Genomic DNA, 26,589 nt, shown 5'->3' with positions numbered 1-26,589 from the left:
ATAAAGCAGACAGAAGGTGAGAGAAGCCCACTTGCTGAGTCTTCCAGTCTTCATCTTTCTCCCGTGGTGAATGCTTTCTGCCCTCGAACATCAGGCTCCAAGTTCTTTAGCTTTTGGACTCTTGGGCTTACACCAGTGGTTTGCAAGGGGCTCTCCGGTGTTTGGCCACAGACTGAAGGCTGCATTGTCAGCTTCCTTACTTTTGAGGTTTTGGGACTCAGACTGGCTTCCTCGCTCCTCAGCTTGCAGATGGCCTATTGTGGGACTTCTCCTTGTGATCGTATGAGTCAATATTCCTTAATAAATTTCCCTTCATATATATTATACATCTATCCTATTAGTTCTGTCCCTCTAGAGAACCCTACTAATACAGTAAATCAGCATTGTACTACAATGAAACACGGCCTCCTCCCTTTCTCTGGGCTTTTCCCTACCCCATGATTGCCACTTTTTACTGTATTTGAATACTGAATTTTGGGTATCTTTTGTTTACCTAAATGTGTCTCTCCAAATGTATCTCTGCTTTGCCAACTGTTCCAGACCCAACCTCTGAGCACCCTCCAGACTCCCCTAACATTCAGCAGATAAAGAAGAAATTCTAGTGGCACAGGGAACCCATTGGCCGGGTTTCTGATTGGGAAGTGTTGGTGCCTCATCAGCTGTTAGATGTTATCAGTAGTATCTCTGCATGTAGGTCACCTCTACTCCTTGCAGGTATTTCAGTTTGTCATCTTTGCTTAAACCTTAGATGCCTCTGACCCTTATCCATAGGTGCTTATCTGAAGTCCTGTCGTTCTTCTACTATCCCATAAATCTCAAAATATTTGTCTTGTTGACATTATCCTTAAGTGACCTTTAGAACATGGTTTTGTTATAGACTTCCGTCCCATGGAGGGCCCTAAACAACTTCTATGCTCAGCACTCAGCGTCTCAACACAATCACCCTTCTAATTCACTGCATCACTGGTTGTCAATTTTTACTTGACATCTTCCCAGAAACCCCCCCCGACCTCCTCCCTTTTTCTGGACTTTTCCCTACCCCATGGTTGCTACTTTTTACTGTATTTGAATACTGAATTCTTGGGCATCTTTTATTTACCTAAACTGTAGGCAAAATAAAGCAGGAAGAGGAAGGTTTAATTATAGACAGAGTTTCATCAAATAAAAGGTTACTATCAGTTTCCTAATGAAACTTCAATAATCTGAAGATAGGAAAGAAAATCAAAAACATCAGTTTTCTGTCCAATTTTTTAAGTGTTTCTGCCTAAGCCAAGAAAATATCTAATGTGTTAGGAGCTTCATCTTAACAGTTGACTCCTGTGGTGGCCAGAATTTGGCTGCATTTCAAAATAATAAGCATTTGCTTCTGAAGGCTGTTTAAAGGAAATAAAAAGGCATAAAAGCTCCACCATCCAATATGGTTTGTATTAGAATAAATTGATTACCCAAAACCTAACGTGATCAGAACTCTGCCAAGAGCCTGGCAAGCAACAATTGTTGACATAGCCCAAATCCTAATCAGCTATTTGTAACAAGTGATTATTTAATAAGCATTCACATTCATCTGTGCTCCTTCAGCCAATGAAGGAGGAAGAGAGGGGGGATCCCTCAGAGGAAATCAAAAGAGCTGCAAGCCGATGTTTTTTTCTTCTTGTGAGTATTAAAAAATGTGTCCATAGGCAAAGAAAAAATGCAGTGTTGTCAGTCAGACACTGGGCAGTTAAAAATCTGTTACTCTTTCCCTCTCTGAAACTCCTAAAGAGCAGTTGACTTACTAAACTGTTTCTAAAAGTAGAACTAGTGGGTGAGGAGATTCCATGTCATGATGCTTTTCCTAAAGCACAAATTCTTTTTTTCTGTTGAGATATATATATATATATATATATATTCTATAGTTTCATATATATATATATGAAACTATAGAATTACAATAAGAGGTGCAGAAAATATACAAGATGAGCCTGGAACAAGAAACAAGTTCCAGAAAATAAGGAAGTGCTTAAAGAAAAAAAAGGCATTAATAAAGGGTTTGTTAAAGAGACACAGGGACCAACTGAAAGAGCTCCCAGTGTCCAAAGCTGGAATCATGTAAGCAAAAAATAAAATGGTACTGGATTAAAATCTAAAGGATGAAAGAAATACCCATCGTTCCACAATAATATAAATAAATAGTTGAATGCATTAATAAATAAGAAGAGAAAAGTCTCCCATGCAGAAGAATTCCAAATAATTTATTTAGATATCCCACCCTCTAGGAGCAAGAACAAAATTCCCCACTCCTTAAGCGTGGGCTGCACAAACTGACTTCCTTCCAAAGAGCAAGCTACAGAAAGGGGCCGGGGAAGCAGCTTTACAACGGAGAAACCTAACAAGCACTACCTTAGCCAGGTGATCAATGTCAATATCAGCAGTCACGAGTCATGTTGATAGTATGTGTGCCGTTGGTATCATGTGATGAAAATGTCACTTTACCTCTGTGATCTTCTTCCCAGAAATCTATAAACCCATTCTAATCATGAAAAAAAAATCAGGTAAATTTCAGTAAAGAGACGTCCTACAAAATGCCTGACGAGCACTCCTCAAAACTGTCAAACTGTCAAAGTCATCAAAAACAAGGAAAGTCTGAGAAACTGTCACTGCCAAGAGGAGCCTAAGGAGCCATCATGACTAAATGTAACATGGTGTCCTGGATGGGATGCTGGAGCAGAAAAGGGACATTAGGTAAAAATCCAAGGAAATCTGGGTAAACTATGGATTTTAGTTAATAAAAATGTATCAAGAGTGTTCTCATTAACTTTAACAAATGTGTCATACTAATATAAGATGTTAACAATAGGCGAAACTGGCTATGGGGTAGGGTATGTGGGAATTCTTTGTTCTAGCTTCTCAATTTTTCTATAAGTCTAAAACTGTTCCAAAAAAGTGAAATTTATTTAGAAAAATGGGTGGACCATTAGATTGTGGATCTCTAACACAATGCCCATGTTTTTTCTTTTCTTCAGTATTCCAAATAATTTTCTGACTAGAAGAACCTTCACAAATTGTTAAAGCCAATTATTTTCCCTGTCAACATGCACAAGTATGATACAGTGGGCAGAATGCGGGATTTAAAGAAGCATAGGCCCGTATTAAGGAACATGTCTATCCTTGAGTAGAGGGATGGCTTTCAGTTAATTAACTCGAAGAGCTTCAGTTCCGTCATCTGCAAAATAGAGATCAAACCATTACTTCACAGAATTACTGTCAAGAAAGCCCCCAGCTCTTGTATCACATAGAAGACACTTAATATAACGTTGCATTTTCTCTTTTCTGTAACTCAGCTGTGCCTTCACTTAGTAAATTCTATTAAACTTACTATGAATGAATTCATGCTTACCAGCCCACAATGAGGGGGAAAATCTGATAGAGGAGCAAAAGTAGCTATCAAATGTGTAAGAGCCACAAATACCACCTCTGAGCACAGAGCACAGACTTCTCAACGGAGAAATTTTCTTCTGACCTCAGAATAGCCAACTTCAAGCCAAAGCTTCTATCCTTGAAATCCATTCACCCTCATGCTGAGCCACATTGAAAGGAATATTTAAGTCAATTCTATTGCTCTCCCTGGGGCTACTTCTCCCCTTGGCAGGACTAAGAAAGGCCCAGGGTCATCTGCTTCCTGGGAGTGATGAATCTCAGTGGCCTGTACTGCTCCCTCCTGTGATTTGGAAATGTCACAAGAGTCGGGCTGACTTGGATATTCCTATGCCAAGTCATCCCCTCTCTCTAGGGTAGGGGGGACAGGGCAACACAGAACAATAGCAATTTTTACTAGCTGGAAATGGAAATTTTTGGATTATTTTTAAGTCTTGAGGTACACTATTAGCATCAAGCCAGTAAGTAGGTGATTATAGAGAGGGAAATAATGATTTCTACAATGTGGCACTAATTCAGATATATTTAGTGGAAATTTGAAAAGGTGAAATATATGGATTAAAGGATTTATTTAAAATATTTTTAGGTGAGGCACAATGGCTAACACCTGTAATCTCAGCACTTTGGGAGGCCAAGGCAGGAGGATCCCTTGAGCCCAGGGGTTCAAGGCCAGCCTGAGCAACATTTTGTAGAGACTCTGTCTCTACAAAAAATAAAATAAAATAAAAATAGTTGGGCATAGTGGTACGTGCCTATAGTCCTAGCTACTTGGGAGGCTGAGGTGGGAGGATCGCTTGAGCCTGGGAGGTTGAGGCTGCAGTGAGCTGTGATTATACCACTGCACTCCAGCCTGAGTGACAGAATAAGAGTCTGTCTCATATACTCATATATATGAGAGACAGAAAAATATATATTAATATATATATAAACCTTCAAGTACATAAGACAACCTATATGATCTGTATCAGTCACAGTCCAGTCAAGAGACAGAAATGCTACTAGTTGTTTAAACAAAGTGAATTTAATATAAAGAATTGTTAACTGAATATTGAAGAATGGAAAATGCAAAAAAAACCACAGAGGATTCCCAAACTTGCAACCACACTAAGCAGCTACTACACTCTTAAGTCCAAAGGAACAAATGGAAGGGGTAAAAATTATTAAAAAGCAAAAACTAGGCTGGGTGCTGTGCCTCGCACCTGTAATCCCAACACTTTGGGAGGCAGAGGTGGGCGGATTACTTGAGGTCAGGAGCTCAAGACCAGCCTGGCCAACATGGTGAAACCCCATCTCTACTAAAAATACAAAAATTAGCTGGGCATAATGGCACATGCCTGTAATCCCAGCTTTTCAGGAGGCTGAGGCAGGAGAATCGCTTGAACCCAGGAGGCAGAGGTTGCAGTGAGCCGAGATCATGCCACTGCACTCCAGCCTGGGTGACAAAGCTAGACTCCATCTCGGGGTAAAAAAATAAAAAAAGCAAAAACTTGGAAGAAGGACTTCACTGTTGCTGGTTCCGTAAGGGAATACAATGAGGCTGGTGATTGTTGGGAAAATTGTAAACTAAATCCAGATGCTGCTACTGAAATAGACTGCCACTGCCAGAGTGAAAAGAGAGGCTGAGGGTGATGCTGACCGGCAGCAAACAAGAAGGAGCTAGTTCCTTCTTCTAACTTTCCAGTATCCCTCAAGTGCTTATTACTGAGAAAGCCAAGAGCCAAATCACAAAACAGAAACATGGCTTCTTTCACAAAACAAGGATAGAAGGGGTGGTCTGAAGCAGAGAAAATAGGTTTTATAAACTACCATAGATGAAAGAGGAAACCTTTTTTTTTTCTTTTAGACAGGGTCTCATTCTGTCTCCCAACTGGAGTGCAAATGGCACAATCTCAGAGCTCAGTGCAGCCTCGAACTCCTGGGCTCAAGCAACCCTCCCACCTCAGCCTCCTGAGTAGCTGAGACTACAGGTGTGTACCACCAGGCCCAGTTAAATTTTTTTTAGAGGTAGTGGTCTCACTATGTTTCCCAGGATGGTCTCCAGGTTCTGGCCTCAAGCAATTCTCCCATCTTGGCCTCCCAGAGTCCTGGATTACAGGCACGAGCCACCATGCCTAGCTTAGGAAAAAAATTTAAAGCAAAGATGGAATCTTAAAAAATAAAAATAAACTTTAAAAGTTAATGTGATAAGCATTCCTCTTGATCTTATTTATCATTTTTAATTCATTTGGAAAACATGTTCTTCCCAGATAATGCAAAAACAGATGGTAATCTGTCTAGAGTGTATCACACATTTTCACAAATCCAACATTTATGAGGAATGGATATATTAGGTCCTATTGTACTTACAAAGTCATATAAGATAATCTTATTAAAAGAGAAAAGATGAAATACATGCAACTCCCTGGGCATCAATTTCTTGACCTTTCTGTGATTCGATCCTTGAACTATATACCATTTGAACTTATCTGAAAGAAAAGGTGAGAATTAGTTGTTCTGAGTGGCAAGTAAACAAGTGGTTTACTTATTTGTAAATAAGTGGCAAGTAAACAATGGCTATCTAACAAGTGGAAGGAAAGTGCTTGTCTGTGTACCTTTCTCTCTATCCAAGACATAATGAGAATAACTCTGTGGATTCTGGGACAAGATTAATCACAGAGAATTTTCTGTGAGATGTTTGCCCAATCCATCAATTGAAGCAGCTATGGAAAAAGACGTGGTTGTTTAAGATGTATTTAGTCTGACTTTAACAAAAACAAATCCTGTAAGGTAGCTCTTGCTACCAGCCAGGGCTAAGGCTGGGAAGTCAGTACATCTTTGTCAATTTCTCATGCTTGTTGTGTCCAGGTAAAAGAGAGAAGCAACTGTCATCCAGGTAATAATCATCAGTAAATATTTATAGACCGGTCCCTACACTTGAACTGGGAGTATAAAAACATGTAGGACACTCTACTGTCCCCAAAGAAATGATGAGGAGGTAGAAATATACAGAGAAATACAGCATCTGTTACACTGTTGTGCTTAAACTGAAAACCAAATGGGAGGCCACTGTATCATCCCAGGAGAAAGTGATAACCAAGGAGGTGGTTGGAGAAGGCTATACCAAAAAAGCAATACTTACATTGGGCGTTACGGGATTAGGTAGGACTTGGAATCAGGAAGAGTCCAAGGAATGTTAGAAATAGTTTGAATGCAGGAATAGAAATGAGTAGATTAGGGAAGCATAAACCATCTAATTAGGTTACAGTAAGTGTTTGTTCTAAGTTTAAGTAAAATATAGTGTTTTGAGAGGTGATCATGGTTACCGCCACTTTAAAAATAAAACTCATGTAACTCTGGAGTTTTCTTCTTTTTATAAAAATCTAAAAGACCACAATTTCATTCTTGATTTTCCAATTGGAAAAAAAAAAATCTATATCTAGACTTTGAGCAATTATGGTTCAGTTTTTCAAAATTAATTGTTCAGCTATACAGTGATCAATAACTATTTATCAAAGCTTTCTCCATGCAGGGTAGTGTGCTAGGGATGACCAAATCTACAAAAAATTTTAGGGTATGTTCCATTTAGTGACAATGGATGTGACAGGATAAGCAATACAAATTTAAGCCAATGCATGGTAAATAGAGAATGAGTAATGCAAGTAGTGATGCTTGCTGTGTTTTATAGCATGTCTGAAACTTAAGTAACTGCCACCAGGTGTACATTGGTCTTGGACTAAGTATAAACCAGTATTGTGCCAGGGAGGAAGAGAAAGAAGAAGAAGAAGAAGAAAGAAAGAAGAAGAAGGAGAAGGAGAAGGAGAAGAAGAAGGAGGAGGAGGAGGAGGAGGAGGAGGAGGAAGAAGAAGAAGAAGAAGAAGAAGAAGAAGAAGAAGAAGAAGAAGAAGAAGAAGAAGAAGAAGAAGAAGAAGAAGAAGAAGAAGGAGGAGAAGAAGAACGGAGGCTGGGTACAGTGGCTCGTGCCTGTAATCTCAGCACTTTGGGAGGCCAAGGCAGGCGGATCACCTGAGATCAGGAGTTTGAGACCAGCCTGGGCAACACAGTGAAACCCAGTCTCTACTAAAATTACAAAAATTATCTGGGTGTGGTGCTACATGCCTATAATCCCAGCTACTCGGAAGGCTGAGGCAGGAGAATTGCTTGAACTCAGGAGGCGAAGATTGCAAGGAGCTGAGATCGTGTCACATCACTCCAGACTGGGTTACAAAGCGAGACTATGTCTAAAAAAAAAAAAAGAATGGATGGAGCTGGTTAGATGGGGGAGAGAGGGCATGCAAGACGACAGCAAGCCAAGGGATACAGGCAGATCCGTTAAAAAGCTGGTGTGGTGAGCAATTCAAGTGGCTTGTACTAGGGTGGTGTCAATGGTCATGAAAATGGAATAAAGAGATTTTTAGAGAATAGAATCAACAATCTTTAGTGATTGCTTGTATATGGGATATAAGGCAGAAAAGCAACCAATGATGTCTTCTAGATTCCTAGCTTAAGACACAGAGTGAACGGAAGGGCCATTTAGTCAATTGGAGGAGGGAGGTGAAGAGCAGAGGGAAAATGAGGCCATCTCTTAATGATAAATGATGAGATCACTTTTTGTGTTTATTTTTCTATATTTCCCAAATTTTCTCTGTTGAACACTCATTACATGCACAATAAAAATTAAAAGGAGAATTCATATTTAAAATATCAATATTCTATATATATCAATATATAGAATAAAGAGATTAAACTGGTGTTTAATGACTGGAGTCATGACTAAATGTTGGAATAATGGGTGAATTCTTTTATTCCTACATTTAAAAAAATATTTTTAATTTGCCTACAATGAATATGTACGTGGAGAAGTTTTGTTTTTAGTTAGTTTGCTTTCTTTGGTAGAAAGTCAAAGCCATACTTGGGTTCAACAACAAATAAGTCAGCCTGGTCAGGAACAGACGAGTCATAGGTCCAGGCCAAGGGAAAGATAAAAGGGAGCAGAACAGACAGCAGCAGAGAACCAGGGTCCAAATGTTACATTCAGATGGCCTTCATAGCTGAGCTGCCACCCTTGTTGACACAAGAGCCAGTTCCTGAATGACTGTAGCCCTCTAGGCTGCAGAGAATAAACTGAGAGGAGTTTCTCAGAGAAGGGAAAAGGGGGTACACAGAAAGTTACCAAGTTCTAGAGTCCAACTTTTATATGAAATTTGCCTTCCCTGCCTCTAGCTTTATTTTCTAATGAATGTTTGATTCCCATAGAGCAGATCTCATAGGTAACTGCCGCAATCACATGAAGATTTTAATTTTCAGCATCACTTAAGGAATTATGAATCTTTGTATTAGTGAGGATTAGTTTTGGCTTCTGAAAAGAAAACAAAATAGTCTTCAAACAAGAAAGAAATTTAGTCCACAGTTAGAAGGTCCAGGGCTCCACAAAGCCACCTGGGATCCACCCTCCTTCTATTTCTCTGCTCTCCCACATGTAGAGTGCAGCTCTCTTTCTCCTGGCTTAAGTCAAAGTTCTAGTCACCATATCCATATATTAGAAGCACAAAGGATGACAAACAGAAGAAAGCCATGTCCCCTCTCTTTAAGATTTCCCAGGAGTCCCAAAAGACAATTTTGCTTATATATTATTGGTCAGAAGTTAATCACATGAGCTTATGTACCTGCAAAGGAGGCCGAGAAAAATTTTTCCTAAAGGCAATAATATGCTCAGACAGAAAGTGGAGTTCTGCTGATGAAGGGGGAAGAAGAAGAAGAAGCAGAAGCAGAAGCAGAAGCAGAAGAAGGAGAAGGAGAAGGAGAAGGAGAAGGAGAAGGAGGAGAAGGAGAAGGAGGAGAAGGAGGAGAAGGAGGAGGAGGTGGAGGGGGAGGGGGAGGAGAAAGGAGGGAGGAGAAGGGAGGAGGAGGAGGAAGGAGGGAGGAGAAGGGAGGAGGAGGAGGAGAAGGGAGGAGGAGGAAGAGAAGGGAGGAGGAGGAGAAGGGAGGAGGAGGAGGAGAAGGGAGGAGGAGGAGGAGAAGGGAGGAGGAGGAGGAGGAGAAGGGAGGAGGAGGAAGAATAACTATTGGGAACAACTAGCAGTCACTTACATAAGCTTTGATACAAAATATCTCTTTGAACATTTAAATAAGGAATAATGTAATTGTAAAGCAGGTTGTGGAGATAGAAGAGTGAAATCAAAGGTAATTCAGAAGAATTCTGCCCAGAAAAGTAGCAGAGAAGGGATATGGAAATAGGAAAATTAGATGAGGAAGTCTTTGAAGGTTAAAGAGAGAAATAATACATTCTATTTTAAGGTGATTACAGGTCATTTTTCTTGGTCCTTTAGGGATTATCTGCATCTTTTGACTTTCCTCCTAGTTGTTTCCTAGCCTATGGAAAATTGGATAGAATAAAGACTGAATGAAGAAGGTAATAGAGAAACTTATTTCAGAAAATTAAGTAGCACTAGGGTGGAAGAATCTAAACTAGTCCAAGTCAATACTGGAGAACATCACTGGTCAAAAATGTGGTGGCAGAAGCTAAAACTATTAGGTTAGAGTTTGGGTTGAATTAATCTGATTTTCAGTTCAAAGCTAACCTCTTTAAATAAGCTGAGGGTTTTTTTTTCTGTGCCCGGAAAATAGATGAGAGTAGAAAGAAATCCAAGGAGAGTGATGTAGTGGCCTCCATGTGTCCGTAGTGGTAAAATAAGGGCCTTAACAGGAAATAGCTATTAGATTGAGGTCCAAAGTCTTCCCTTCCCAGTCTGCAATTAGCAATTCTCCACAAGACAATCAAACTTCCAGTTCTTGAGCTGAAACTGGAACAGAGCAAATGCTCCTTTATTTGGGATAGGCATATCTCACCCCAACCTTGCATTCCTTTCTTACCCACATTGTGCCTCCTCTTCCCATCTGCTCAGTGCTCCCCTTTCCCGCCTTGTTTCTTGTTTTGTTTCTTTCCTCACTGATCAACTCTCAGCTCTTCCTGACCCATCACCATTCATAGATTATCATTCATAGATTACCACCATTCGAAGATTATGACCACCATTCACTGATTATCAGTTACTTGTGAAATGGATATGGTATCAAAGCAGACCAATCTTTAAAAAAAAAAAAAAATCCCTGGCTTATTTACCTTAATCAGTTTTATTTTATTTTGGACATGAGAAACCAGTTACAGTGGGAATTTAATACAGAAAACTTGAAAACAAAGACTTCTTTAAAATGTTCATCTTTTTCAGACATTAAAAAAGTAACAATAAACAAAGCTCAGAGGAAACCTTGGTAAACAGCTATCTCAATAGGCCATGTGGTAAAGATCTTGTAGTTTTGTTTTTTTTGTTGTTTCCTTTCTTTTTGTTTGTGTGTTTGTTTTTTTGAGATGGAATCTCACTCTGTCTCCCAGGCTGGAGTGCAGTGGCACGATCTCGGCTCACTGCAACCTCCGCCTCCTGGGTTCAGGAGATTCTCCTGCCTCAGCCTCCCAAGTAGCTGGGATTACAGGCACACGCCACCATGCCCGGCTAATTTTTGTATTTTTAGTATAGATGGGGTTTCATCATGTTGGCCAGGCTGGTCTCGAACTCCTGACCTCAAGTGATCTGCCCGCCTCGGCCCCCCAAAGTGCTGGGATTACAAGCATGAGCCACTGCGCCCAGCCTTGAAGTTAGTTTTTATATATTGGTCTTATATCCACCAACATTGCCAAGCCCTTACTTATTCTAGTAATTTGAATGTAAATTCTTTTGGATTCTATGTAAACAATTGTATCAACTGTGATTTATAAAGCCTTTTTTTCTTTTTTTTATTATTATTATACTTTAAGTTCTAGGGTACATGTGCACAACGTGCAGGTTTGTTACATATGTATCCATGTGCCATGTTGGTGTGCTGCACCCATTAACGCGTCATTTTCATTAGGTATATCTCCTAATGCTATCCCTTCCCCGCCCACCCCATGAAAGGCCCTAGTGTGTGATGTTCCCCACCCTGTGTCCAAGTGTTCTTATTGTTCAATTCCCACCTATGAATGAGAACATGCAGTGTTTGGTTTTCTGTCCTTGCGATAGTTTGCTCAGAATGATGGTTTCTAGCTTCATCCATGTCCCTACAAAGGATATGAACTCATCCTTTTTATGGCTGCATAGTATTCCATGGTGTATATGTGCCACATTTTCTTAATCCAGTCTATCATTGATGGACATTAGTGTTGGTTCCAAGTCTTTGCTATTGTGAATAGTGCTGCTATAAACATACATGTCCATGTGTCTTTATAGTAGCATGATTTATAATCCTTTGGGTATATGCCCAGTAATGGGATGGCTGGGTCAAATGGTATTCCTAGTACTAGATCCTTGAGGAATCGCCACACTGTCTTCTACAATGGTTGAACTAGTTTACAGTCCCACCAACAGTGTAAAAGCGTTCCTATTTCTCCACATCCTCTCCAGCACCTGTTGTTTCCTGACTTTTTAATGATTGCCATTCTAACTGGTATAAGATGGTATCTCATTGTGGTTTTGATTTGCTTTTCTCTGATGGCCAGTGATGATGAGCATTTTTTCATGTGTCTGTTGGCTGCATAAATGTCTTCTTTTGAGAAGTGTCTGTTCATATCCTTTGCCCACTTTTTGATGGAAAGGTTTTTTTTTCAACCCCTATATCTGATTTTTTAAAAAAATGCTTTTGATGTGTTTTTGTCATTATTATACAGTTTTGATTTCTTTATGAGGTAAATAAATTTCCTTTCTATTTCTAGTTTGCTAGAAGTTTTTACCACAAGTGAGCATTGAAACTTATCAAATGCTTTTTTGGTACCTGCTAAGATGATCATATGGGGTTTCTTTTATAATTTATTAGGTGAATTCTCGGTAGGTTTTTTGTTTTGTTTGTTTGTGATAAGCCAAGTTTGCATTTCTGGGATAAATCCAATTTCATCAGAAAAAAAAAAAAACAACATACGGTAAAGACCTTTCTCTATGGATGTGTCATGAAAAGTTACACGAGAAGACCCTGTTCTCACTATTGATATTACAGATAAAAATCATAATTTTTTGAGTTGGGGTGGGTTGATAAACAATACTTTTTTCTATTTTCTGAGTTCTCTGTTGCTATAATATTGACCAAAAAGATACTTTGCTTTTCAAATGAACACTGCAGAGACTCTTCATTTGTATTTCAGCCTGATCTTCAGTGGGGTGCAACCCTTTAATACCTTACTGTTAAATGTCTCTCCTAAGCCTAATCTTTCTGTCAAGTGGTTAGTTATTTCTAAAATAATATGGTAGGGCCCATCCACTGTTATTTAAAGGGCATACTAAGCAATCAAATGGAAAGGTCAATATTCATCCTCTGATTTTCCTCTGGTTTTCATAAATTGAATCTAATTCAAGTAAGTTCTATGCATAAAGGGAAGGAGTCTGGGGGAAGAAAAAAGGAGGTCTTATGGAATCAACTTGCATGCCCATGAATGGTGGACTGGATAAAGAAAACGTGGTACATATACACCACGGAATACTACACAGTCATAAAAACAAACTAAATCATGTTCTTTGCAGCAACATGGATAGAGCTGGAAGCCATAAGCCAACTAATACAGGAACAGAAAACCAAATAGCACATGTTCTGACTTATAAGTGGGAGCTAAACATTGACTACACATGGACACAAAGAAGGGAACAATAGACAGCAGGGTCTACTTGAAGATGTAGGGTGGGAAGTGGGTGAGGATCAAAAAATTGCCTATTAGGTACTATGCTTATTACCTGGGTGACAAAATAATCTGTACGCCAAATCCCATCCCCGCACCATGCAATTTACCTGCATAACAAACCTGCACACATACCCTTGAACTAAAACAAAAGTTAAAAAAAAAAAAAAGAAAGAGGAGATCTTAAAATTCTGACAGGCTTTATCCAAAGATGTTTTTTTAAAAATGTAAAGCCCAAATTGTGTAAAAGGCACACATTGCTGTGTTTGAAAACTACTAAAAAGAAGCCCTGGGATGCATAAAGAGGATGACTTTTAGCATGGGCTTTGGCTAGGGGAAAAGCCTGGTGAGGGAAGGAAAGGTTCTGTGATGCTGCCACTATAAACACTGGGCATTCATACTTTATGTGTCAGTCTTCATGACTATCCCATTAATATGTGCACACATATCTCTCCAAGCTGGCAATCTGATCGTGGTTTCCCTACTAGTAGGGACTAGTATATCCCCTGGTCTTAAAGGCAGGGCAGAGTAGAGAGCTATTCCACCTGCAGGAAACTCAAGATCCAATTTTCTTAATGTCATCGAAACTTATTACTCCTTCCAATGCCACAAATGATCATTTCTAGAAAAGAAAATGTGCAAATAAGTATTCACACTGACTGGCCATATGTTCTATTTCTTAAAAAGCACCATTCTGGGCAGCTGGCATATAGGTTTTAGGACATGGTATGGGGTGTAGAAAAAAACTATTTCCCACTTAGGATCTCAATTTCTTCATCTTCAAAGTGATAAGAAAAACCTAGATAATTAAACCATATTGTTATAATAGAAGTATGAACACTCCAAAAGTCATTTGATTTTGGATTTTTAGTGATTATAATTTCAATTATGTGATGTTCAGGAAAATCACAATAGGCAGAATGAATCGCCTAGTTTGAATCAAGTTTAAATCAAGAGGCATTGGAAAATTTTATACTTCCTTCATCTATTGCTCTATGTAACTCAGTCCATTTCAGAGGGTAAAATTAGGTTTCAGACAGGTGCCTTGTACCAATCTAAGTAGAATTGCTTTTCAGGACAGACTTGGAGAAATTAAGCTCATTAAGCAACTGGGTTTTCAAGTGCTCTCTTGTTCAGTAGCAGGCCAAACCCAAAGAAAAGGTAAAGAGAGTAGATGTTGACTAACAAAAAATCTGGAAACAGGATTTGCAATTCAATCAGGAAGTTCGTGGGTGAAGTAACATGATTTCCTACTGGAAGTTGCTTTAGAAAATAATTTTTCATTTTCTGACATGACAAGTCCAAGGTTGGTTCAGAAGCTTAGCAAAGTAATTGAGGACCCAGTTTCTTCCCATCTTTCTGACCTAGCATCCTCAGTGTCTTGGAAATGCCTCATTTCTAGCCTCAAAATTAGTCACTGTAGGGTGGTTATCATAACCAATAACTGGCAAAAGACAATGGGATCACCATAATTGGCTTGTGCTAATTATCCTTTCCTGGGAATGGGTCCATATTCTCTGAGCAAACTGCTGCCCAACCCAATAGTGGGGTTCTATTGACAAGAAGGAAAGCAGAAGTGACCATTGGATAGGCAATCACCATCTCTGACACAGCAACAAAAAAATTTCTGTATGGGGACAATTAAAAAATAGTTGAACTTGGTTTAAAAGACATCTCTTCATTGACTGCAATCTACACCAGATTTGGGAAATCAGTATGAGATGCTTCCAAACCAACATATTCTCTTCTTAAATGAGTTTATGACAGTCTCAAGGGGGAAATAATCTAATTTTGCTACACATGTTGGAACAAGATTTAGGATGTAACTTGGGCTTCTGGTTTTCATATGAACAGATTGGTAGGCAGAATTTGCGATAAATTTCAATAAGAACTTGTTCAATAAGAACTTGTTTTAAATTCTAGGAATGATGGGTATCCTCCATTTATTTGTCCTAGCATTAAAACAGGCTATATGCAAGTCCATGAACATCTGCTGTTTCTATATGGATTGAGTCTCTGATGGTCTCATAGGTTGAATGTCCAGCCTCTGAAAAAACTAGTTGGGCAGAGCCAAGATGTAGCTCACGGATATGGTCAAGTCTTGGCTTTTTTGGAAGGAAAATCATCTCCACACTCAGTACACCTGTTTACAAACCAGAGCATTGGCACTTCTTTCCTTCCCTACCTGTTTATGGTTCCAAGGAAAGTGACCACCATGCCTCTGTGTAGGCATACAATGTAGGCTGTGCATAAATAGCACGGAGGGAACAAAGCATTGTGGGTGAACACAGGGCACCCTCATGACCCTCTGCTGGTCTAAATCCAAGAAGATGACCGTTAAAACAACAAACAGATGGTATCCAGGACAAATAACACCCTCATGTGAACTGCCCAAGGAGTCAGGGTCTAGCAGGAGGGAGTGGGCATGCGGCCAGCAAATGCTCTGTTAGATAACACAGCTGTGATTTCAACACCAAGAGGATCTGCTCACATTTAAAACTCAGAAATATCCTAATGTTTCTCTAGAAAGTCTGTAACTATAGAAAGCTGCTCATTTTTCCACACTCTTGCAAAAGCAGTGTTGGAGAAAACAAAAGTAGGAGAAGTGAAATTTCTTATTATTACAACAGTGTAATTTTTGCTAGGAACCTGGATGCCAAATCAAAAGGTTAAATGAAGCAAATTTTCCTTTGGCATGGAGTTGACCTAAGCCCTAATAGAAGGAAACTTCCCCTGTTGAGCTCAGAATTGGGTTCTGAAAAGAACCTGCCAGGCTGGTAGTTTTCTTCCTAGATCAAATCCCTTTACTCTCTACTGGGAAGTTGTACGGTCATATATGAAGGACCTTGTGCTGCGGTCCAAGACTAGAACTCTCAGTTTTGTTTTGACACAAACTTAACAACTTCATTGGGTCCCTTCTTAAGTAAGGACCCACTTGACAGCATTATTAAATATCAAATGAGATAAAGCATTTGAAACTTCAAGCATTTGGTTTGGCAAATGGGGTATTTTTATACATTATTCTCTGGATCATCCTCAAGGCATCCTAGAAAAGGAAGAATAACAAAGTATAGTAATCTTATTCATCTGCCACCATCTTTGAATTGAGGGGAGGGAGGCTGGTGGAAATTTTGGGGGCTGGAAGTCAACTTGCAAGTCAACAAAAGTATACGAAGCTTGGGGATATGTATTTCCTTGTAATTTTCTAAAACATCAAAAATGTTAAGTAGTTTAACAAACCACTTAAATTTACACACACAAATACACCAACATTACATAAAACTGGCATTGCCTGCAGCATAAAAACTATCACTTTCCCTTTCAGCCTGGGAGCAGCTGCTGTTGTAGAAATGTGGTGGACAGGACTCTACATCTTGATTTCTCCATCCTCAGACTGCTAAATCATTCCTGTCCAATACCACGAAATGGAAAGAGAAGAGTGGGATACATTGGGAAGACAGTTGAGGAGTAAAAAATTGAGTTTATGGCAACTTCATCCTTAAAATACACTTTTCCAAAGAAACAATGATATCAATGAAGGTTCCATATGGTTGAAATAAACTTAATTGTCATGTTAACATAGTAAGAGCTAACTTGGCTTCCTGGGCTTAAACTTAGGCACAACTTACAATGTTGTTTCTACAAGGAAATGTATTCTGAGTTCCAAACAACTAATTTATATTTATGCTTCAGGAGCACAACCCATTTGTAAATAAAATTGTACTGATTGTTTTGTTTAGATATTTTTAATGACCCAAGCAAACAAAAACTAAAAACCCGTAAATGATTCATTTGCAAGATCAATAATTGAATGATATGTACAAATCTATAATGATTAAACTCATTTGCAAAATAAGCATTATGGTATTGACATTAGTGAAGATTTCAGATCGGAACTTGACCTGAAAGAAATTATGTGTAATTATACAGAATAACCAACATTCTATTGAGTGTAAAATCATAAGTGTAAAGTATTAACAAATTAACTAATCATCATGACAACTCCAAGAGGTATTATTATTTATATCCAATTTTAACAATAAAGAAACTGAGGCTGGGCATGGTGGCTCATGCCTGTAATCCCAGCACTTTGGTAGGCCAAGGCAGGGGGATCAGCTGAGGCCAGGAGTTCAAGACCAGCCTGGCCAACATGGTGAAACCCCGTCTCTTCTAAAAATACAAAAATTAGCCTGGCGTGGTGGTAGGTGCCTGTAATCCCAGCTACTCAGGAGGCTGAGGCAGGAGAATTGCTTGAACACAGGAGGTGGAGGTTGCAGTGAGCCAAGATTATACTACTGCACTCCAGCCTGGGTGACAAAGCAAGACTCTGTCTCAAAAAAAAAAAAAAAAAAGAAAAAAAAAAGAAACTGAGGCACAGAAAATTAAGTAATTTGTCCAAGGTCAAATGGGACCCCAAGGCATTCTGACACCTTTCACTTTTAATGTCTACATTATACTAAACGTTTGTATTTGAAATATTTTGCATTTGGTTTTCCAAACCAAACTTTTTTTAATACGTAACTTCCACTTTTTAGATACAGGCAGTACATGTGCAAGTTTGTTACATGGGTATATCTCATAATGCTGAGGTTTGGGGTATGATCGATCCCGTCATCAAAGTAGTGAGCATAATACCCAATAGTTTCTCAACTCTAGGTCCCCCCTTCCTCCTTCCCTCATCTAGTAGTCCTCAGTGTCTATTGTTCCCATCTTTATGTCCACATGTACCCAATATTTAGCTCCAACTTACAAGTGAGAACCTGTGGTATTTGGTTTCCTGAGTTAATCTGCTTAGGATAATGGCCTCCAATTGTATCCATGTTGCTGCAAAGTACATGATTTCTTATTTATGGCATCATAGTATTCCATGGGGTATATGTAGCACATTTTCTTCATCCAGTCCACCATTGATGGGCACCTAGGTTGATTCCATATCTTTGCTCTTGTGAATAGTGCTGTGACGAACATAGGAGTGCATGTGTCTTTTTGGCAGAATGACTTATTTGCCTTTGGGTATATACCCAGTAATGGGATTGCTGGGTAGAATGGTAGTTCTATTTTAAGTTCTTTGAGAAATCTCCAAACCGCTTTCCTGAGTGGCTGAATTAATTTGTATTCCCACCATCACTCTATAGGCATTCCCTTTTCACCACAGCCTTGCCAGCAAGTTAATTTCTGATGTTTTAATAATACCCATTCTGACTGGTGTGAGATGGTGTCTTATTGTGGTTTTGATTTGTATTTCTCTGATGATTAGTCATGTTGAGCAATTTTTCATGTTTGTTGGTCACTTGCATGTCTTCTTTTGAGAAGTGTCTGTTCATGCCCACTTTTTAATAGGGTTTCTTTGTTGAATTGCAAAAAAGACTCTTTGAAAGGATTTACCTCTACACAAATAATGCTTATGCATTCAGTTACCAGACAACTTTTAGTTAGCAGACACCTTTTAGGAGTTAAAATGTATAGCTAGTCCCATTTTACATTTTTGAAATTAAATATAAGGTAACCCAAATCAGATGCAGACAGCCTAGATATCTTCATTGCCATTGCACATAGAAAGTGGAAAAGCCACTTAATATCATCTGAAAATCTATACTATCAGAATTATTCTGGAAAAGCTTGCTTCCGGAGAAGCTACAGGACAAACAAGAAAGAGAATGGGCTTTGTATTTGAAAGCTGAGGTCGAAACTCAACTCTACTTCCTGGGCCAAATACGCTGAGCCTATTTTATCTTCTGTTTGATAAGGATAATTTTCATTTTGCAAGGTTATGGGGAGATACAATTATCATTAAGCAAGATCTCCCCAGGCCTGTGAGTGAGAAGTTTGACCTCTCTCTTACCTCACAAAGGTGAAAGTTTCAGCACACATGAAAATATCTTGTAAAATGTAAGACTTTCCATCCAGTATTTTAAGCAGCTGAGCCAAAGCTAAAGTGAGTAGTAGCATTAGATACATAGCTGGGCCTGCAAGTAGGATGGCAGCTTCAGGTCCTCAGACTTTTCAGATGAGAATAGCCAGGCTCTTCTGAAGCACTCAAGGCTCTATTCTCTCCTCAGTCAGTGAATTAGCATACAACCCCTTTTCCTTCAAAGAGAAGTCAGCTTACACGAACAGAAGCGGGAAAGCACATAACTCTCAACTACGAAGTGGTAGTTAATTTTAGGTACTTACTATCCTCTCCAAAAATAATTGTATCCCCCTCCTTAACTACAGAAGAGAAATATGAAAAACATGCTAATGATCAGTGCAACTTCCGACTGTGGTGCAATAAACCTATGGCTTAGGAGAACTCATCAGTTTATTTACTATTTAAATTTCTTTCATGACATACTGCCCATAGCCTGAAGGATTCTGGAAGAACTTGGAAATTCTAAACTAGCAATTGGTGTTGAGCCATGCTAAGAGAAGTTAGAAACTTTTGCAGACTCAAACCAGTTGGAAAGTGGAAGAGGTCTCCCCTCCTTGAGTTAGGGGCCCCCAGAAAGAAGTGCCCTGACTTCTTCCCAGGTGCAAACAAATCTGTGAAAATTTAGTAGTTCCAACAAAATAAATAAACTGGGATCAAATGAGAAAAATCACAAATGAATCTCAAAGAAGGCAAGTGAGAGGGTGAGGGGAGGAGTGTCTCAAGAAATAGAAATCAGGCTACATTTAAATTTTGGTTTTTATTTCTTTCTTATTGAAGATGCAGTCCCCTTAGACTGCCAGCAACTCCCAATAACACAAAGGTCCTTTTCAGCTCTTATACAATATTTATGGTAAAAGAATCATCTCAACCAAGCTCCTCATTGTACAGATGAGAATCTGATTCCCAGATCTCTGAACTTGATTCATTTTCCCATATGATTTGTCAGTGGGGATCTTACTCATGACTCAACTGGTTTATAAGGTACCTGAAAGTTGGAACGGTAGCATGTTTACTTCCATCCCATATGCAGCTCAGCTCATAGCAGAACAAGGATTGTTAGCTTGAGGAAAAGAATAATGTCCTGGCTGTCCACTTACATGATTTTGAACAATTCTCTACAGTTATAAAACTGATCGAGACCAGCCTGGCCAGCATGGTGAAACCCCATCTCTACTAAAAATACAAAAAAAAATTGCCAGGCATGGTGGCACATGCCTGCAGTCCCAGCTACCTGGGAGGCTGAGGCAGGAGAATGGCTTGAACCTAGGAAGCAGAGGTTGCAGTGAGCCGAGATTATGCCACTGCACTCCAGCCTGGACGACAGAGCAAGACTCTGTCTCAAAAACAAACAAACAAACAAACAAAAAAGCAAGTATCCAAGTAATAAGAGCAGCAGCTATGGCAATACCTAGGAAAATACGAAGAGATGCTTTCAAGGATCCACGACGCTACCCAGCAAAGCCTACTGAGTGGAATCTTCCAATCGCTGGAGACAGCCAATAAAGCTGATGGCCTGATCCCAACAATGTCTGCTCGGGGTCATGCCCTTGAGCACATGGCGGCCCTGGGATGATTTACGATAAGGACATTGCACCAGACCTCAACCCCAAGCAACTGAAGAAACAAGAGGAAACTCAGGATATCACTTTCAGCTGATGAATACTAAGTAGCTTAATATCACTGAAGCATTATCCAACAACAGAGGCCACCTTGCAAAAGACAACTTTTAAATATAAATGGTGGTGCTTATTGGAATTTGTGCATCAATTTGGACTGAAAGCCAAGAACAAATGATCTTTTACTAGCGCATGCCCTGGGAAATTTTTTTACCCTGATTCAAGGATGTAAGAACTTGTTCAAATGTTTTTGGATCTGACATGGCTCATAATGCCTGCATGCTTTCAAAACTATATTATCATCAATAAGTGAGCTGGGTAATACCACATACCTGTATCCTTGATGATGTGGTTTAATGGGGACACAGAATGTAGGAGGCACTAGGCTGGCATGTCTTATATTCCCATATACTCCTTATGACCCATATTCCAAATTGTGTCTTTTAATACAACTAAATATGGTAGGATCATTTGTTTAAAGATCTGTATCATTTGATCAAACATTTTTACTTGTATAAGAGGCTGTTGTAATTAGCAAGAAATAGTATCAATATTCGTAATACCTTTACACTTAGGAGTCATTCTTACAGAAAACGAAGGTGACTACTTTATTAGAAAACAAAGGCCACAGGTTAATACAACACCAGATATGACAATGCTTACCAAAGAACTGTAAAAAATTGGTCTAAAAACAGAAAAAAGCACAATGACAGACACATGGTATAGCACACCTCTAGGAAGCCTGCAGCCCTAACTGGAAACAAACACATACCCACACACACATATGTACAGGTTACATAAGCGAAGATGTCTAAAACAGATTGCAAGAGAAAGATAAACACTCCTACATGTCTATGTGTGCACGTTTTCCTTAAAAACACATAACATGCTTTTCCTTCATTTTACTCAGCTCTGAGAAATTCCTGATCCAAAACTATTCCATGCCTAATACTACAGATAGAAGAATATCATAAAGAAAAAGTCTACATTTTCCTAGACTGTTAGTTAGAAGTATAAAAAGTGTTTTGCATTTTTTTAGTGTAAAATCCACATAAAAACAGATTGTTATATAGTGCTTGTCATTTTCATTGTAACATGTTACCAAAAAGCTTTACATACACAGCTTTATACTATTTACATTACAGTAGAGGAATGTCAATGCTAATAGGTGATCAGTGCTTCCAAACTTTTTCAATACTTACACATGGGAGATCTAAAGAGTAAAATATATTTAAGACTTCTAAGGAATTGTTTTCTCCTCACTGATAAAGCACGCCCTGACTAAAGAAAAGTCCTGTAGGCAGAGCCTTATCTATTCAATGACTGGCACCTCCCAGGGGTACTGACACACAAAGTGCCTTCACTGGATCTTACAGTTCTCACTGCCCTTGGCCTCCAGTCCAGCTTTGGGGCTGGGGGCGAGTCGGCCTCGCTTGACCCTCAGACCCTCTCTGGGGCTGTCAGTCGGACCTCTCTCAGGAAGATTACTGACCGGGAGAGATTTTGTGGTGGGTTCTCGGAGGATGGTGCCTGAATCCACTGGGCTCTGCTGAGCAACTTTGACCTGCAACACAAACATCTCTGTTAGAGGTTCAATCACATTCACATTTCCACAACATGAAAAATAAAGCACTATGTCACTAAGTTTTAAATTAAGTTCTTCTTCTCTAGGAGTTATATATAATTGTAGTATTTCCTCTTCCCTCAGAACAGGCCCCACCTAACAGAGAACTTAGGAGGATACCAGGTACAACCTCTAACCAGTCATCAGACGTCCCTTGGCACCTCTGATGGCAAAGACTATGCCCTATTTACCTATATATCCCTAGAGCCCGCAACACGCTTGACCACATGGTACACGTCCAGTGAATTTCTAAGTGAAAAACTTGCCTCTGTTGTCCTAACTAGCCATTCCTGTTGTTTAAAACAAGTATAACCCAAATGAGTAATACTACCTCCACAGGGTGGAAAATTTTAAAATGACCGAGGACCTGTTCAGGGTATTTTAATCATTCTCCCTTTACGGCTGCCTGTTTCCATATTGAATTTGGACTAGAGCAGAAGGGCAGCTATCTAACAATAAAGTCCGGAGAGAATAAATCCCCTCTCAAAAATCCTGCCTTTTAAAGGAAAGAGTTATCTCAGAAAATTTGAGACTTTAAGTAGATGAGAGAGTAAGGTAACCTGTGAGTGAAGATTTTTTGAAATTGGGTCAGGCTTAGCGGCTCACATCTATAGTCCCAGCTACTCAGGAGGCTGAGGCAGGAGGATCGCCTGAGCCCAGGAGTTTGAGGCTGCAGTGAGCCGTGATAGTGCCACTGCACTCCAGCCTGGGGGACAGAGCAAGATTAAAAAAAAAAAAAAAATTGAAATTCATATACTAGTGAAAAAAGATACACGCTCAAAAAAGAGAAAAAAGAGCAAGAAAAATGAAGTATAGGAAAGCTTCACCTAACCAAAGTTAAAGGCAAGAGTGGAAGATTCAAGTAGGAAGATCTTTTAAAGAGAAAGGAGAAGGGCCTCTTGCATAATGGACTCAAGGATCCGTGTCCAGCACAGATGCTGAGAAGTAACTATGTGACAGACACTCCCTGAGCAACTGACTTCCAGGGATCTCCTTCTGATGCAAGAAGAAAAGGGAATGAAAATTATTTTCCCATTTATATTCTTTCCATAGGAAGCATGTGAAATACTTGAAAATGGCAGTTAAATACTTTTCATTACACGAAACATAGTAAATCTGGCCAACAGATCAAATCCCAGGAAAGCTCACTTCTCCCTCAGAGTGTGTCCAGGACACTGAAAAGACGCAGCCTTGGAAGGTCAGGACTTAGGAAAATTACCATCCATGGAAAGTTGAAGGAAAAAAATAAAACAGAGTTTTGCTGGTACTTTTTTTTTTTTTTTTTTTTAAGAGAAATAGTGATTCCAAAGACAAGGTTTCCCCAAAACCCACCAGATGTACAAGAAACAAATCTTTAGGTTTGCCATTTAAAAAGAGAGAAAGAGACAGCCCATAGGAAATAGAAAGTTTGAGCCTGTAAGACTCTTTATCCCAATCAAATGGCTAACGTCCACTCTTTTTGGCTTCTCCCCTCTAGACTCAATTTCTGATACTGAATTGAGGGCACTGTAGTTGTGATCAGAATTTAAACTGTGGATTTGACCCTCCTGTTGGTTAGCTTCAGAATGGTCTATAACCAGACAAAGTCAAATTCACCAAGTATTTAATCTATTAAGATAGTACATCCTCCTAGAATAACACAGGGGAGGAAAAAAAAATAGTACATGCATACCTTAATTGTCTTATAAATGATTCTGCAGTAGCAATAGGGAGAGGGCAAATATGCAGACAGTTCAGTGAAAATGACCCTCACAAGCAGGAAAAAATGTGAGACCCCCACAAAACTAACATCACCATCCACGACGGGCTCTACAGCTTACTGGCCGGTCCTCTGGAACTGATCACAAAGCCCAGGTTCAGGAGATCAGGTCTACAAGGGCTGTCTCCCTTGTTCCCAACAAACGAGGGGTTCATGAGCTTATCCATCCCAGTGACATAATAGAGAATGATCCTTACCTAATGGGCATTTTGCCCGTTTTTTCCCCTTTGAACTTGTCAGACGTCACTAAAGGTCTTGCTAAATGACCTAGGAAACTGTCTCTCATAACCCAGCCAGTCACCTCAAAGGAGAACTCACAACCCTGAGTTTCTAAGCAATTGCTTTGGGAAATAATACCTCATTGTAGATTTTTAAAACTAAGTGATGTAATACGCTTAACCGATGAGGCAGCAAGCATTTTACAGGGCAACTCAGAAAATGCTGAATTAAATTAAAAATTACTGGGCTAGGTTTTTTTAAGAGTTTGAATCTAATCATGAATTCTCCTATAACTGCTCTCAAAAGTTCCCCCCACATTTGCAAGTGCACAAAATTGCTTAGCAATTCATAACTGCTGGTGCCTACTGAACAGCATGTAGCTAATGCACTGAACAAAATCTGCAGAAACCATGGTTACTACTCCCTACTCAGCAGATTCAACAGCAGTGAGGAGAGCAGGCCCCCTAGCGAGAAAAGCTCTTTTTCCTAGATAGTAAGTCTGAACGCCACATGCAAACTGCTTTTACCATCAGTTCTTCGCAACAGAAGAAAAATGACTCGCGATGATTTCATAAGACCATTTCCTAGCATGCCTTTATAAACATCTATTAATGCAATCACTTCTGGACATTCACAGTTCCATTCATTCAGTGAATATTTGTTGAATGTCAGACACTGCATTAGACATAAACTATAGATGTAATCAGTAACCTCACAGAACTCAGGTTGCAAATCAGAAGACAGATATTTAAACAAGAGATTACAATAAAGTGAGCTGCCTAAAGACAGTTGGAGGCATAGAGTACCAGCTATATGTCATGGTTTTCTGTTCTAAGAGAGTCAGACAAATACTTCATTTTATCTCCATAAGCGTGAGACAAACAGGAATGGATGTTACTTTTTACTGAGGTTTGGGAAAGGGTGGCTCCCAGTCACCGTTCTAAGAAAATGGTATGGCCCATATCAGGACCCTAAACCTGACTCCTCCTGTATTCAGTATCCAGTGGATATCTTATAGTTGACAGCTTTGGACAAGCTTGGTTGCTCCACTGTTTAGGGGCACTAGTTGCTTAAAAGAGAAGCTGTTCTCATGTTCATTGGAAAGTCAGTATATTCAGTATATTAAATATATATTCTCCAGTATATACTTCAGTATTTTGTTGTTGGCTGCATGCAAAAGTTAAATCCAAATGTGAGTGAGAGAGAATTTGGTAGGGGAGGGGAGAAAAATTTGCACAAAATGATAGAATATTTCTAATAAGAGTAACAAATGGGTCCACTTCAGTGAAAGAAAATCTCAGATCATTCTTCTTCATACTTGAATAAAAATTTCATTATAATGTATATTATGAACGAATTTATTACTAAGTATAACTCCTTAATGCTTATAGCTCTTATACATCAACAGAAACAAATTTGCAAATCTGTTGTTGTGATGTTTAGATTAAGAAATCTAAATATAGTGTACTCTTTAGATCACCCACGTGTAACCACCAATGTGTTCATATTTGGTATCCCAAATCCTAAGAATGTGCTTGCTCACTTATGAATTATCACATTACACAAATAGGGGTTATTACACTTTCAAAGCTTTGTTTTCTGGTTCAAGGTTATCAGCTCGCATACTTGATCAAACTCTGACAAGTGAGCAATCAAGGTAAAATCACAGACTGTTCAAATTCTTTGAAGCTATTCCAGCAACTTCCAAAAATATCCCCCTAGTCCCCAGTCTGAGAAACACTGGTATCGTAGAAAGATCAAGACTGTGGAGTTGAGAGGAAGTAGGGGTTCACACTGGGAGGTTAAATCTTTATGAGTCTCACGTTCTTCACTCTTTCATAATACCACTTACTGTGAGAGTTCAATAAAATGAGAAAGATAAATAAAATGCATATACTTTGCATACTTAAATGGTAGCTGCTGGTACGGATCATAGTAACAGGAATAAAGATCTGTTAAGCAAATATTCTCTATGCTCTACATAACATTTTCTGGGATGTTGTAGGGTACACAGAGGTCACTACGATCCTGTTGTATCCTCAATAATCAAAATAGAGAAATCCATAAACAGAGTTCCTTTCCTTAGATATCTATTGAAATATGTGCTTTTTTTTTTCTAAGAAAGTAAAGGATTAATAAAAACAATAAAGAATTAGCAGCTGGGGGCAGATAAGTGAGAGTAAAGTTTGAAACAAACAATGACTAATACCGGTGGCAAAAAGGAAAATTACTTCTTCAAATCCTTCATCAGTAACGCCTGAAACTTTCTTAGAAATCCACTGAGTTTTGATGTAACAATGCCATTTTCCATCAAACTACATATAAGTGGCCTGCTGACTCAAGGATGAGATCATGTACCCTGATACTGTAATG

At 39.2% G+C, this 26,589-nt stretch overlaps 1 protein-coding gene across 9 annotated transcripts in view; it reads right to left on the bottom strand.

Moving 5' to 3' along the window:
* CENPF (centromere protein F) overlaps positions 1-26,589 on the bottom strand; it is a 140,806-nt gene that overhangs the window by 59,743 nt on the left and 54,474 nt on the right. For 4 of the 9 annotated variants that reach the window (XM_055233713.2, XM_063613908.1, XM_055233715.2 and 1 more), the window contains exon 20: positions 19,737-22,178. In XM_055233713.2, coding sequence (XP_055089688.1) covers positions 21,975-22,178 — 204 coding nt within the window. In that variant the 3' untranslated portion in view covers positions 19,737-21,974. Of the gene's footprint in view, positions 1-2,210; positions 3,203-5,764; positions 5,880-7,509; positions 7,632-19,736; positions 22,179-26,589 lie in introns of those variants that run through there. The other 5 variants (XM_063613910.1, XM_063613909.1, XM_063613911.1 and 2 more) reach the window with 4 other exon arrangements.

Source organism: Symphalangus syndactylus, chromosome 19 (genome assembly GCF_028878055.3).
Source record: "Symphalangus syndactylus isolate Jambi chromosome 19, NHGRI_mSymSyn1-v2.1_pri, whole genome shotgun sequence".
Taxonomy (NCBI): Eukaryota; Metazoa; Chordata; class Mammalia; order Primates; family Hylobatidae; genus Symphalangus; species Symphalangus syndactylus.
The sequence above is the reverse complement of the archived record's forward strand: the minus strand, read 5'-3'. Positions and strand labels throughout refer to the sequence as shown.